This window comes from Lytechinus variegatus, chromosome 3, assembly GCF_018143015.1.
Source record: "Lytechinus variegatus isolate NC3 chromosome 3, Lvar_3.0, whole genome shotgun sequence".
NCBI classification, from domain to species: domain Eukaryota; kingdom Metazoa; phylum Echinodermata; class Echinoidea; order Temnopleuroida; family Toxopneustidae; genus Lytechinus; species Lytechinus variegatus.
Genome location: NC_054742.1, coordinates 42,761,518 through 42,777,762, shown reverse-complemented (window position 1 = coordinate 42,777,762; position 16,245 = coordinate 42,761,518). Strand labels below are relative to the sequence as shown.

The window sequence follows — 16,245 nt, the reverse complement described above, 5'->3', positions numbered from 1 at the left end:
ACATAAAAGTGTGTCAGATGTATTTATTATAATAAAAAAATGTTCTGAAGGCAGTATGTAAAATATTACCCCCTTTCCCCTCCATAATGACTTTCGAGACCACTGAGCAGAAAAAAAGTTTTCCTAGTAGGAGGAGAAGTAGGAGAAAGATGAAGAAGGAGGAGGAGAAGAAGGAAGAGAAGGATGAAGCCGGGATGAAGAAGAGGGAGAAGAAGAAGAAGGAGAAGAAAAAGAAGGAGGAGGAGGAGAAGAAGAAGAAGGAAAGAACAAGCTGTCTGAAATACATTTTACCACTTAGGCGATATCCGAGCGCACCGGGCCGTGGATATGGGGGCTGATAGTCAAGACTGCATAATTAACAATCACGCAGAAAACCCGTGATAATATTGTAACGATCCCGCAACAAGGATCGTGACGTAAACAATCAGCCCTGCGCCTGACTATTGTTTACTCATTATTCATAGCTGTCGCGAGAACTCATTCAACCGTGAGTATTATGTCTTTCGGTTATTATTAGAAATTACTTGAGATTTCATATTCCAAATCAGAAAATGATTAATGTATTAGCTAGTTTGTAAATGAGGCCTGAGTTTTTAATGAAGAAATGTTAGGAGATAAGTTGATTTGCAGTTTTTATGATCGAATTGGTGTAGATATAGATTGAATAATTCATCGCTGGCTGTGTTTATGAACGTACATAATTTGCATAAGAGCACAGCCGGCGTATTTGCATAAGTGCGGATGAGCGTTTGGAATGCACAGTACGTCCGATCGCAGCGCTGGTCGATTTTGATAGATTTTTGACTAATTCATATCTTTTTGAGTATTGATATGAACGGTTCTGTATATATTTCAGTGCAAAAAGATATATCCTTTTGGAAACGTATCGACTTATTGAATGTTTTGAAGTAATAAACGAGAAATTGTGAATAAACTGGCTTCGATAAAGCACAGTTCGAGTTCTCTGTACATTATACGCTGCGCGTAGACGTGTGTGTGCTATCCAAACCCGCTCGGCGCACCGTTTTCACCTACGTCCGCAATTTGTCCATATAAATAAAATACGTTTAGTCGCCGGGGCTGGCACAAACAACGGAAATCTGACTGCGGAAGGCTTGCCACGGGGAAGACTTGGAAAACTTGGAAAGGTAAACAGACGCAGGAAACAAGCCTATAGCCAAGGCATATAGACGCTGGAAACCTCGATATGAATTGAATTAAGTCCCTATATTGACCCGTATGTTTGAATATGAGAATTCCCCAATAGAGGTCCAGATTAATAAAAGTATAGATCTTGCTATGATATAAATTGTCTTAATAATTATTTTGGGCGAGCGACCTGAAGTAAATAGTCTAGGAATCAATCTCTTCGTATATATCGACGCCGGAATTAACAGACGTGGAAACGAATGTCGAGACTGGGAAGCTGGAAATAGAAGTTTTTCTCTTAAGCTAGACGCCGGTTATAGATTTGGAAAATTCTTATACTTGGATGCCCAAAATAAAAGTTTAATAATTAGCCCTTATTTCTCTGATAACAAAAACATCTTAGAGCTTATCTAAATATTAGACATTGTTTACCTGTAACAGTGGCGAGTAAAGTACATGTATATATATATTTATGCAATTTGAATAATAAAGTGCACCATTTTTCTTTTTGCCATTGAAACTAAAATCTGAGTCACAAACCCCTGTGTCTTAATTTCTTTGCTGTGTACCCCCATAGTCATATATTTTGACGAAACGACCCTTAATTGCAAATAAACTATAGCGAGCCGCTCTAGCATTTTCTTCCACTCTTTTATTATAATTATCTTGGAAACTGCATGCTCGGAAAATATTGAGATAGACAAAAAAATGGAAATAGAGGAAAGCTCAGGTGATCCACCACAGACTGAACACCATCCTGACGTAGAGGTCGGAATGGAAGAAATAAGCGAGAGCGGCGGCCGCTACAATATCTTACGTGCAACTTATCACACGATAAACGTCGCGAGAAATTCATCAGAAAATGGCCCAGAAAAAAACAAATTTTGTTGGGATTCCAAGAGATATTGATTCTGACGATGATGGAGATGATGACGAAGTTGGAAAGACGGAATTGCGAAGAATTGGAAAAACACCTTCCCAACGATTATGGCACTTTTCTGGCCCAGGTAAGTTGTGTTCGTGACGAGAAAAACAAGACTGACATGAAAATGAAGTTGTAGGACCGTGCGCTAGCTAGATAGAGTGTAGACAGCTGGCAGCCGTCTGTTTCGAGGAGTGTTTTAACATTTTTTTTTTATTTCTCCTCGTACACAGACGGCTCACTATCGTGCAGCCACCATTAGGGGACTTGCAATGCAAAATCCCCCCATCGGGGCTTTTCAATTTTTGTCTTTAATGAATAAAAATTTCGAAAATTATAGTGACCAGAGTGCAAATTTATATTCCCTCTTGGCATCAATTGCCAAAAAACGGAGAAAAATGAAGTTAAAAGGAACAAAAACAGTGACCTCGGCTGTCGCGCAAATTCTCTTCCCCATTTTATCCGATCTTAAGTACATAAACATATGGCCATTTAGTCCCTGTACAGATCGCGCTAGAACTTCGGTCTCTGTATTTGGTGAGTGAAGCCAACGAAGTTCAGCTGAACAACCAACAAAACAGAGACCGAAGCTTTTGGTCTAGATAGAGTGTAGTAGAGATCGAGAGCAGACGAGAGAGAGCGAAAGAAAATAAAAAGTCATGACATGTCATGGACGGGGACTGGGGAGCCAGGGCAGGGGCGGTATTCTGAAATTGTGTTAACTTTGGTGTTAAATAATATATCATTTTATCTTTCTTATTTAACATGCCCCTAACATACCCCCCAAATCGGTATTCTGAAAACCGTGTTATCTGCGTGATATACCCAGTTGTTGTGTATCCGGACGGGTTGTGTGTCCGGACTATCAATTTTAGAATGTCATTTGGAAAAAATTTCAAGCAAAGTTTCATCAATTTTTTGTACAAAATGTTAGGAAATATTATAAAGAACAAAATAGATAATGATTACAAGTAGTGAATTCGAATTTTTAGTGTAATCCACAGACAAAAAAGAAGGCTTCAAAAAGATAAAGTGTCCGGACACCCGACCCCCCATCCTACTAGGAGTTCGGTGACTTTTTGGAATCTTGAAAGTAAGCCTGAGTCGAATCGATTTTAAAATCGGTGTTCGATCGATGTCATCGAACACCGGTGCAGATTTTGCAAAATCGGTGCATCGAAAAAAAAAAAAAAAATATGTCGGCCGGCCGATTCGTTTGGTTTACACAATCAATCATCAAAATATCAGTAATGTCCAACTTTACTACTACTTACTTGATTTCTATTGCCCTCAAAATGAAACAGAATGAGTAATTATGATGCTATTCACCATTAATTTGAAGTTTATTTCGATCATAGTTCGAGTCTTACTCGTCTGCTCGTGCCGAGATAATTTATGCACGATGAATTCATGAATGGAAGTCATGGCCATCGATCGTGCATGCGCAGTACTGTTCTTTAATCAAACCAGAAAATGGCCGGAAATTGACGCGATCAACGTAAAATAAATCTTGCTTTCATGAACAATATTAAAATCATGACCATAGAACATTTTTTAATCGTAATATTTAACAATAATTTGCATATGATAATCATTAATATGAATTTAGAGCTTGATGTGAAACGTTTGTATTTCGTTTCAATTTTCAATGGCGGACATCTCATGACGATCGACTTGACTTCTTGAGTCGAGCTAGTGCACTTGTCTAAAAAAATAATCATCACGTCAGGATTGATTCTCGAACATTGTCTACATGCAAAAACTCTGTTCAAGTTCGTAATATCACCATATAATATCATTTTACATGACAAAACAGAGAAAATTGCGTTTGATATTTTTTCCCATCAATTTGAAGCTAGTTTGTGCCCAACTTTGGGCTCTGATTTTATGAATGGGAAAATATGTCATACGTCATCAAACACGCATGCGCATTGTGCTTATTTTCTCGGAGCTTGGAGGAGACGTCCAGAGATGGAACAATAGAAATAATCCCGTATTATTTCTTCCATATGAACATAACATACTTTGCTGACATCGTCAATATTCTTAGTATGACCATAAAATCTTGTTAAATCGTAATAATTTAGATGAATTTAGGGCTCGATTCGAAACATTCGTATTTATTTTGATCGCATGCTCAATTGCGTCTAAAAAACTGGATTGTCATTATCAGGATTAATTCTCGAACATCGTCATAACTCATATTCCACAATCTTTCCTCACAATCGTTATATCAGCATTGAATAGCAATTCAAATGACCATCCAGCGAAAATTACGTATTTATTCCCATAAATTTATTTGGAGCTCATTTTGGATCCAACTACACAATCTCAGGCAAGTTACAGCGCTCTCCGTTGATTGCAATTGTTTGCTGGCGCTGACGTCAAGCACGCCTGTCGTTTCGGGAGAGTGAGTGTACGGAGCTGCGGACGGGGCTGGTGAATGGACTGCGAATGCTAGTTGACCGAAAATCATTCGGATCGACTCTGCGTGATTCATGTCTTTATTATTGTTTCATTTTAAACTTATATGTTGTCATCTGCAAATATCATTGTTGAAGATATTTTGGGAAGAATTCTGCTTTGGTCCCCGCCTTTTTTGTGTGTTTTGTGATCATGGAAAATACAAACGAACTTTGCTCTGTCATCTGCTTGTGCAACGCTCACCCGGCCAACGCCAGCGCATACCGTCAGTGCGTAGTGCATATGCAAAGCGCATCGCATCGACGCAAAAACAAAAGACTAAATTTTCCCCGCCTTCAATATTCGATGCATCGATGTTCGATCGAATTAGAGCTGTCGAACACCGGTTTTCAAAATAATCGATATGACTCAGGCTTACTTGAAAGGAATCCCAACAAATTTGAAAATTTTGATATCATTGGAAAGCTTGTGAAATAAGAAAAATAATGGTGCTTCAATCAACTCATTGTCTGATTTATTGATGGAGATATTCCAATTTACAGGGGAAAAAATATGCAGATTTTGTTCTGTCAAAGATATAAAAGGCTTGTTTGAGTGGGGGAGACAGTGGCAGGGTGACCAGATTTCAAAAAATGAAATACTGGACAATCAACAAAACATGCTGCATTAAGCGGATCGACCGAGCCAGGTAAAAAAAAAAACAAATGAGGCTACACAGTGTTAGACTTGCAAAACGAATACAAAGAAAAGGAAGGGAGGGCTGAGGGAGGGTGAAAGAAAGAATGAAGGGGAGAAAGAAAAGAGATTGAGAGTAAAGAAAGAAAAAAAAATGAAGGGGCGAATGAAGTAAAGAAAATTAAGGAAACAAGAAAAAAATTAAAAGAAAGAAAGTTAGAATAAGAGAAGGATGACAGAAAGAAGAAAAGAAAGAAAAAAGTTTTTTCCGTCAATCTTTGAAATGAATAAAGAAAGAAAAAAAGGAAGTGAATTAATGTGTGTAAAAAATAAAGGACAGAAAGGAAATATGAAAATAAGGAAGAAAAAGGAGGAAGAAGGAATTAAAGAATGAAGGAAAGAAAAATGTTTCCTTCGTTCTTTGAAAGAAAGAAGAAAACAGGAGAGGAGGAAAGAAAGAATAAGAGAAAAGAATTGGAAGGGAAAATAAAATAAAGAAAGAAAGGATGAATTAAAGAGAGGGAGGAAAGAATGGAGGGACGTGAGAATGAAAAATGAAAGAAATAAAGGAGAGAAAGAACAAAACCATGAAGGTGAGGAAGGTGGAGAAGGAAGCAAAGTAAATTTAAGGAAAGAAAGAATGAAGGAAATAAATACAAGGAACTTTAAAAGAGAAAGAAAAAAAGAAAAAGAAGGAAAGACAAATGAACAGAGAGAAAGGATCAGAAAAAGAAATATAGGAAAGATTGGAAATAAAGATAGATGGAACAAAAAAGGCAAGCAGGAAGGATGAAGAAATGAGGATAGAAAAGAAAGAATGAAAAAAAGAAAGGAAAAAGTTAAAACTTGAAGAAAACAAAAAAATCAAATCATAAAAATCTATTATGATATTTTGGGTTTTTAAATATATTAAAAAAAAAAAATGTTTTAGAAATAAATAAAATTCAAAATAAAACATTGTCAAACTTGACAGCATCACTTACAGGCATCTCTCATCCCGTTGCAAGTTCGCACCGATCACAGCAAGACTCAAAACGAAATACTGAATGAAAGTAGATTTTCATACCTTACACAAAATGCAACGAATGGGACTGTGTATTACTTTTTTAAAAGTGCCATGCGTGGCAAGGCATGCCCTTGAATTATACATAATTTTATCCGTTAAACTTCAGTTTCTCATGGTATAGGTTTCTATAGGGTTTTTCCTCCTAATGGCTTCATACTTGTTTTTATACATGGGTGCACAGACAGATACAAATTCTGAAAGTGGCATTTCACCGAACTCCCTACTTATTTCGTGTTATCTTCAGGCAGCTCCTCCCACTCTGCATCTAACTTTTACATGTACCATATTTAATCCAATCAAATGCGCTGTTAAACAAACCGCGCAAAGTTTTCAGGGAAAAGGGGAGTGCGCGCATGGTGACGTGAAGCCTGCATTGTGACATTTTTGCAAGTGCATACATGCAACTAAATATAAGTTAAAGCTAGATTAGGCACTTCAGGTGAAAGTTATGAAAGGCTGTTCCAGCATGTTTTTTATGCTCACAATGAGGCTCAATATCTACGATTCACAAAACTTTTTAAATTTTCAAATTCCGACTTCCAGAAGTCGAGTTATTGACATTTATGTGATACAAAAATGTCTGTAATTATTCTCTTTGTTTTGGGCCTGGCACACTTGTAATACATAGCTTATGGGGAATGGCATGTTCCCCCAAGTCTGTGCAGTCCCCCTTGTCTGCGCACACGTGTATCTGCGCAATTGTAGTGAAAGAAGATACACAACAAACATAAACTTTACACATGCAACGAATAGACAGATATTCATTTAAAAATGCAACTCAAAATGGTGGATTAATAATGAATTTAGGGCATTTCATGTAACGGCCTCAAAATGCAGCCTTTCTCATCAAAATACCCGAATCATGTGCAAAGTGATTGGGTTCGCAGACATGGGGTACCATTTTTTTTTTCAATCTGAAAATGACTGCCTGAGGGTTTTTCCGAGAAAATCCTATATTTCTTTCAAATTTTATATGAGATATATGATACACTTAAAATAATATAAGGAACATTATTAACTGAAAGATTTTGTGAAATAGAAAGAAATTAATGTTAAATCGTAACTCCAATCGTTAATTTCGCAGACTTGGGGACCACCATCATACCAGCTCTTTAATCTATTGAAAGCTTTTTTGCAATGATTTTCACTACCCCTGGATGATTACACTCCCCCCCCCCAGACAACTACACTGTACCCCTATCCAAAAATCTATACCTAATCCTATTTCGGGGACAATTGTCCTGTGGTAGGTTTGTGCACAGGGTAAACATGACTTGATATGGTTTTCTTTTGCTTGAACATTAGAAATTGAATTTTCAATGAATATAATTCGAAATCAAAGAAAGAGAATTAAAATAATAATCTCAGAATTTTCAGACAAAAAAATAAAGACAGATTGGTTTCAATTGTCTATTATGATTATCTCATTTTTGTTGTGGTCTCAATAATGTTATTGTCAAAATTATTATGATTATATTATTGTTATAGTAAAAATTATTGTCTCATTAATATTATTGTCTCAATAATTATTACAATCATAATTACTATTGTAATTGTTGTAATTATAATTATTTTATAATGATTATTGTTTCAATAATTATAAGGCCTGTAATTATAATTATTTCTTAATGAAAATTCACAAACACCTCACAACACTCAAAATTTAAGTTCATTTCCGCTGGCTCTTTACTAACCAAATTCAATTCAACTTTCACAGAATGTTCTCAAATATTCAATTTCATTACTTATCGAGTTTAGATAAGATCCGATGATTACGAAAAGGCGATTTCAAGCAAAGAAAAATTAATATCTTAAAATTAGGTCCTTCCATCCCACTATGGTAAGTAAAACTCTGTGTTGTTTATTTTCGATATTTGCCAAAGGTATACGAAGCAACCACAGGAATTTTTTCACCAATCAAAATCAGCGGAATAAAGGAATAATAATAATTGTAAATTTGTATTGCGCAATTTCTATTTGGATCTACTCATCTGCGCATTACAATACATAACAGATAAGCAGAAAAACAATTATTAACAGGATACGCAAAATTTTTAAAGTAAAATTAAGTTCGCTAAATTAATCAAAGAAAAATAAGTAAAGATTTATTATTTCTATAAAATACATAACCAAAAAGAAGAAACTGACTCTGTTTTATTGAGCAATTCCGAATGCAACTCCAGCACTTGGCCGAAGTGCCGAGCGAAGCGAACTGTGTGTGTTTGACATGTGCTTGCCATTCACTGCAAAGCAAAAATCTACGTCCAGGTGATTTGTCCGCACGATGGCTCGCTCGAGTGAAGTGCCTAGCTAGATAGAGACGTGGGAGGGGTGATTGTGACAATCAAGAATGGATTATTTCAGACAGCATGGATACACAATTATAACAGGAGACAGTGGCCTCGATCGATTGTGGAGCGGGTAGTGACGATCGCCCCTAAAATATGAGGGCAAGCGTAATTTATACATGCCCCCAATAATTTTGAGAACTTGACTAAAATAAATATGCAATGCAAATTTTGAAAAGCATCTTAAGAAAAATAAAACCTGACATAGAAATATCATTCATACAAAATTGTAGTTTTCTTTCTTTATTATAATTTGATGCATAGAGCGATCAGCCAAAAAAAAATCAGTTTTGCCTGCCCCTCCCCCATTTCAAGCATATCTGGCAGGATAGATGAATAATGGATAACCTATCCATTATTTATCTATAAATCCTGCATAACCATTGAAGTAGGGTAAAAAAATTGCGAATATTATAGAAGAGTTCCCCAATCGGTAATTCCATTCTTTTTACTTTCTATTTGTGCTTGTGTTTACGTTTTAAATTTTCTTCCTCCTTTTTTTATATTATGGCAAAAGGTAACCAAATAAATTACTCATGAGTATATATAGTTTTAATTAATCCGAATTAAAGATGCATTTGAAGTGTATAATTTTCACCTGAAATTTCAAAGAAATTGTTGGCTATTATTATTTGTTATTAATCATTGTTAGTAGAGAGAAATTAGATGGAAATAAAGCTGGACCTATGAAAGAAATTTACAGTAAATTCTGCCAGACGAAATCTATATGCCCCTATATGCACTTTTTGATGTTTTTGTCTGCTAGAAAAAGTGCAGCCATCGCATCGTCATCCCCAACTTAACATCTCCTTAATGCAGTCTTAATGGTTCATGTTATCTTTGAAAAATTTTTTAGCTAACACCATTTTTAGAATATTTTGTGTTATCTTCTTCCATAACACTGTGGGGGTTGCGCACTGCGTATTTCATTACCTGCGCGGTGTTGCCACTTGGGCAAGGTGTTTTTCATGCTAACATGATTTTCAGAATACCAATCGTGTTCGCTAACACCATTTTAGTGCTAACATGGTTTTCAGAATACCGCCCCAGGAGGCTCCTAAAGATATTGTCACATCACTGACTAACCCAGTAAGCTCTGGCCCGCTTCGCGGGTCGGAGCCCAGGACTCGTTTGTGTAATTATTAGGCAGAGGGTACTCTCCAAAATGGGTAGAATGGGGTCGCAATAGCACCCAAATAAAAGGAGAAAAAATAAATCATGCACCCATGGTACATGTAGGTCTATCGTGACACAGAATCCTGACATCGAGGCACAAACTGGACCCTTGTGCTTCAATCTCCACGGAGCCAGGGACAGGACACTCACACGTATTGTGAGGTTAGTGCTACACTTACCTCACACTACGAATATGTTTACGCAATGGATTTTAGTGTTGCCGGTTATAAACGCTTCCTAGCGGGAATAATGTTGGCCGAAAACTCATTCAGCTACTCACCAGGGCTTTTTCTGGTGAAAAACATTCCATTTTCAATTTTAAAATATTTTTTTACATAAATAGCACATAAAAAAGCAAAATCACTTACCACGACCTGGAAAGTGGCTTCGCATCATGGCTCTTCCACGGAAATAAAAGGAAGGTCATTGGTGGTGCTAATACAATTCACCTTAATTCAGCTTGTTGGTATTTTTAAAGCTAGATTTTTTATTCATTGTATGTGCAATTCCCATGATTCTTTGATGAAATATAGACACCAATAAATGCAATAGCTTAAAAAACATACTTTTTATATTATTTTTGCTGACGATAATACTTTTTTGAAAACATTCAAAGCGATGACAAATTAAATAAAAAAAATAGAAAATTCCTTGAACAAGGAATTCTTTGTTTAAAAATGGAATCAATATCGTAGAAATGTTGGAAATGAAGGTTGATTAATAGCATTTAACTGTTTTCAAATAAACGTTATGACGCAGGCCTAGTTTCTAGTGTACCGTGAAGCCTTCATTCTGGAGAAAAATATGATTATTCATTCATTTCATTCTTTCTGTACATGTAGGTCACTGTATATTGATGTTAAATCACTATCCCAATAGGGCAAGTGATATAAAAAAATAATTGTAGAGGCCTGATTGTATTATAAAACAGAGAAGTCTACCCAACTAAATTTTAACAAAGCACACACGTTCACTCTTAATCTTATGCAGAAACAGAAGATGGCATATTCAGATACTAAATTAGTTAGACAGTCCTTGCGCACAAACTCTGGTAGCGCCTGCCGCTACGTTGCGGGCGGAGCTAATCAAGTAACGGTAACCAGCTTATTTTGATGAAAAAATAACTGTTGGAGATGAAAATAAAAAAAAAATAATAATTTAATTTTAGTTTTTTTCATTGCCTCTGTCCTGATTTACCGGTAGCGATTGTCTCGTGACTCTCTATGCTATTTTTATTTTTTCAAACATTTTAGGAAATTTGATACATTATTTTTTTTTCAAAATTCTCCTGAAGATGACAAAACACACTTGTCGAAATGTCAAGTTTGGGTGGTCCCTTTCAGGACCAATACATGCCCACTATAGAATACATGGTGTACATGTACTACCTTGGAATCACTACACTCTTTCTTCTTTGCAATGGAAACTTTCAGAAGTTCCATTGTTTCTGGTAATCCTGACTCTGCTGATGAGACAATCACTAGCACATTTGAACATTATATTAGATCAAATTACAGGAGCACTTATAGTGACATTTTATATTTTTGTCAATTAATACTATATTGCATATAAAGAGAAAATCAAATGATAAAATAAAAGCTAGACAAAAATATTGAACAGTTAACATGAAGAGAAGATTCCACCTTTACAATAGTACAATAACAGCTGAAAAAACAACAATTTTTTATATAAAGTTTTAGCCTATAGAGGGCACCATACCATGTAGTCACTGCAATACATACATGCCTGTACGTGTAGATCTATTATGAAAATCAGCATTGAAATCTTTCTTGATAATGTTTACTCTGTAGCCCCTTTCTCATTACATTTCTTTGTTGTAACTTAATTTACAAATACATGTAAATACTTGTAATTATATGTACAGTAGAACCTTTGTCTCTCCTGTATAGTAGCTCCATGCAATACATATTCTCATTAGTTGTGTCTTGCTGATGAGACTACATGCAGTCTGATCTGGTGCAGCGTGCATGCATGCCAAAAATGAACAGCATTTAATAGCCACACAGTCTCATGTCAACAGCTGATCAGGGAACAATTTTACATTGCATGCATCATGGACCAGGGTTCTGCGCTGTTTACATTTTCAGTACTCAGCTCTCAATGGACCAGAATCACTGAAGCTGGACTCTGAAGAAATTCCTCATTTCTCCAAGCTTTTTTATAAAGAGATTACGATTGCCTTGGTGCATCACTAAAGATCTCATCCTTTCTCATTCTTTGCTATTTGTGGCTGAAACTTATATTTGTCAGGCTTGGGTACACTTTATTTTTGCAATGTTGAGGCTGTGATATATATCACTTATTTGTGCAGATTGCTTTTTTGAGGAGTGAGGTTTTGAAAAGTACTTTTTTATATATTTTGGATCTGGACTCTGATATTCCTTGATATCACCATCATGACAAATAATGGGAATTACTGGAACCCTGTGTATCTTTACAAGAATGAAAATGGAAGTGAGTATGACAGATGTATTCCTGACTTTAATCATTCTTCTCTTGCTATTGTTTTTGAAAGGGGAAGTTCACCCTGACAGAAAAGTTCGTTTGGAAAATAGGAGAAAAAAATTGAAAAAAAAATATTGGCGAAAGTTTGAGTAAAATCCATCAAAGATTAAGAAAGTTATTAGAATTTTAATTTTGGGATTTGTGAAGTCATATATACTAGCAGCTGTCCCGAATATGATATAAAATGCATAAATTTCTTTTTTAATGGTTTGTGATGACTTTTTTTTCTTTTGAAATGATGTTTCTATTGTTATACTGAAAGGTACAATAAAATCTATTTTCAATTTTTTGAAAAAATGGTTTGCTACCATACGATATGTACAAAAGCTATTTGCATATGATGTCACAAATCAAATGATTAAAATTATAACAACTTTTTCATTCTTTGATGGATTTTTCTCAAACCTTTAATATCAATATTCAAAAATATTTTATACTATTTTTTTAATACTTTTTATCAGGGTGCGCTTTCACTTGAGGTTGAGTCAAAGTTTTTATAGTAGCTTATAACAGTTCAACAATAGAAAACTTGAAGAAGAAATTACTTACAATAATTCTTCATAGTTTTACGTAATGCTTTTGATCACATGCAAACGTTACATCTCTTTTTCTTCTTGGAAAGATTTCAATATGTAGCCTACACCCTTAAAAAATGGTTGGGTATAAAATGCTTTATTATTCACCTGCATACCTTTTGGCTTTTGGTGGAATGAGGAAACAACAATCTTTTTTCTCTTGTTGACGTGCCAAGGAATGCAGGATTATACTGACTCGCCTTGACAAATGAAATGAAGATACTTATGTAGGCCTGTATATTTCCCCTTAAAAATTGGAGAATCTACAATTTAAAATAATTAAATCAAATTAATAAAATCAAATTAAGGATGCTTTTATACATTAAAGCTGTTATAAAGCAGCAGTTCTATGATTTATCATGCAAGTTTTCCTTTTGAAGAACCAACATAACTTTCTGTGTAAAAAAATATTTTCATTCAAGTAGGTTGATAACACTTTAATATATAAAGATATTGCTATTCACCCCAAATATAATTCTTTCCCAACAATGGATATAAAAAAGAAACAGAATTCTTAATATGCATACATGTAAGTCATGATTGTAAACTATGAGCTTGCTTTATACAATAGTTAGGCTCTATACAGGGGCCGTGGAACAGGGGAGGGCACCCCCCCTTAAAAAAAACACTGTATACAGTAATGTAAAGGAAAAATTACCATCTTGTTGTGATTTTTTGTATGTCAGCCCTTTCACTTTCAGCCCAGCCCCCACTTTCAAAACCATTCTACGGCCCATGTATATAAAAGCCAGTTGCTAGTTCCATTTTGCACATGATCAGAAGAAGGTCATTTTAACTCAAATGGAATGGTGGTTTAATATTCAATGAGATAAGCACCAACTTTGATTTCTTGACTTGATTATTCATTTATTTTAAATTGTGCATTATCAGATCCAATGGAAAACAACGTGTCCATTAGCAACTGGTATTTTATGCATAGCCAAGTACATCATAAGAGTAGCATGATATACATTCAAAGTAGAAATGGAACATCCATGTGCTATTCTAGTTACCTAGTCTTTGCAATTTCTGTATCCTGTTTATGTATCGGAAATGCTCACATAAAACCTTTGCTTTGAAATTTGCCTTTATATTAAACTAATAAAAGAAAGGAAATGTCATTTGTTCAAACTTCCCCATGAGGTACTTTGAACTGGCTTTATAGCATAAATATTCTTAATTTTCATGTTATGATTTTAGCCTCCATATAGCTATTGCTAAAAAGCAATTGAATCTTTCCAGGCCTTGTTGGACATTGGATATGGGTTGCTTGATTTCCTTGAACCAGCTAAGGCCAGATTGTGGCAATGGGTTCCAGGGGTAGGATTCATGTTTCACTTTATAATTCCATACAGCTAGTTATGCCACCTGAGTGAAAGATGTCTTTCTTCTATCAATGTGTCTGTGTCTGAATGTGTAGAGAGACGGTAGTCAGGCATTGATGTATATGTATTGATGATAAATGAGAATCAGGCCTTCTATCAGAAAGTAGAAAAAATCTTGATTATCAAGCTCCAAAAATGTTTAAGTTTCATCCTTATCAGCTTGTCAGATTCAATCAACCTTTCTTGCAGACAGTATATGCACATTCTCCACTCCGTGAGGAGTAATTCATCCATCCAGTTAGAATACAAGGTTCTGACATTGATGGTTAACCAACATGGTAAACAAAGTACCATATTTAAGGACATCAGACCAGCAGGATATTACATGATACACAAACCCTTTTTCCCAAAACAGGAAGCATCATTATGAGGATACCAGGATACATTAATGAAATTTTTCATTACTGTACTCTCTTTTATGGACATTTTTTTATATATACAAGTGGGTAATATCATGAAGCATTCAGGTATTTAAATTTTAATCCTAGACCCTGTGGAAATTCTGATGCACAAACCCTTTTCCCAAAACAGGAAGCTTCATTATGAATAACATTTTATTACCAGGATACACATGAATTTTTTCATTACTGTACTCTCTTCTGGACATTTTATATACATGTGGGTAAATATCATGAAGCATTCGGCTGTTGATATTGCACTCATATGGAGACATAAAGCAAGAAAAAAGGTCTGGTACATTTTCAATGTTTGATACAGTAAACACTTGGGGTTGCCGAGAAATGAAAACTTGTATGTTTGAATGGAAGTCGTCACTGGCTGACTGGTAAATTAATTAACCTTTCTTTTTTATTTCATGTTTTGGTTATCATTGCTATTGTATTTAGTACAATCAATATATTGTTTGTGAAAATTGCAATGAAGATTTTCTGTGATTGAAAATTGAAATAATAATTGGGCTTTAAATTATTCAAAGGTTTCCTTTGTTGTGGCAAACTCTACTGACAAGTTTGAGAGAAATACCAGGCCTATGTACCAGTACTTGATCCTGAAAAGATTTATTTTACTTCTTTCTGTAATAAGTTCTTAAAAGAACTGTTTGGGAAAAAAAAGGTCTTTACATTCCTGACATGATTTGTTTCTTTTAGAGGAGCAAAACATTTTGCATGCAATGAAATCTTGCCAACAGCCCCTAATTTACTTGTGATTTAAAAAGCTTTTATTTCTTAAAAATCTCTAAAATATCTGAGTCATCTTGAACTGTATATTTTTACATTAAACATCTGAAGTATTCTGTATAGTTCACATGATCATTCTCGTGCAAAATATTCCTATCTGTATTATAAGCCCTCATATTTGGCATAACTCTCAATATATTTGAAAATTTCCCAATCTGAAATGTAATTGTGATGATCAATTAGTTTGATACACATGTTGATTGTATGGTACTCTCGAGTCTCTACAATGTATGATAAGATTATATTACAGTTCGCATCACTCTACCTTGCCTGAAATCAGGCTATGGAAATAGAATACCCATGATGTCCAGGACAGAGAGGTCCAGGGTATTGGGATCATGCATTGGATGGGACGACACGACACACACCACACGTGTCAGTTGTTTGTCTGTTGTCGGAACAATGGATACATTGCATCAGCTTCTAATCATCATGCCAATTCATCTTGGAAAAATGTACTAATGGATCACATGAGTAGGGGTATCTCTGGATGAAAAGTACACGGGGCGGCTTCTTTAAGTCCTCACAAGCCTACATGTACATTCAGGGGCGGATCCAGCCTTCGCCAATAGGGGGGGCCCGGAATTTTTTTCAGCCATATTTTCCCCGATCGGCCGCTCGAATATGATTTTTGCCGGGATTTTTTGTTTCTTTGAAGGGGTAGTCCTAATGGTGACTTTTTAGCTTTATTCTTATGAAACATAAATGTATAATACCATAACCCTCATTTATATAATGCGAGCGCGAAGCGCGAGCTAAATTTTTTGGAAATGTTATGTACTTTTTCCTAAAATTTTGAACAT

General features: G+C 35.3%; 1 protein-coding gene across 4 annotated transcripts in view; it reads left to right on the top strand.

Moving 5' to 3' along the window:
- Positions 1–1,955: 1,955 nt before the first annotated feature.
- The window catches only part of LOC121411077 (6-phosphofructo-2-kinase/fructose-2,6-bisphosphatase-like), a 48,710-nt gene continuing 34,420 nt past the window's right edge, over positions 1,956–16,245 (top strand). For 3 of the 4 annotated variants that reach the window (XM_041603573.1, XM_041603572.1, XM_041603576.1), the window contains exon 1: positions 1,956–2,156. In XM_041603573.1, coding sequence (XP_041459507.1) covers positions 2,012–2,156 — 145 coding nt within the window. In that variant the 5' untranslated portion in view covers positions 1,956–2,011. Of the gene's footprint in view, positions 2,157–11,753; positions 12,236–16,245 lie in introns of those variants that run through there. The other variant, XM_041603574.1, reaches the window with a different exon arrangement.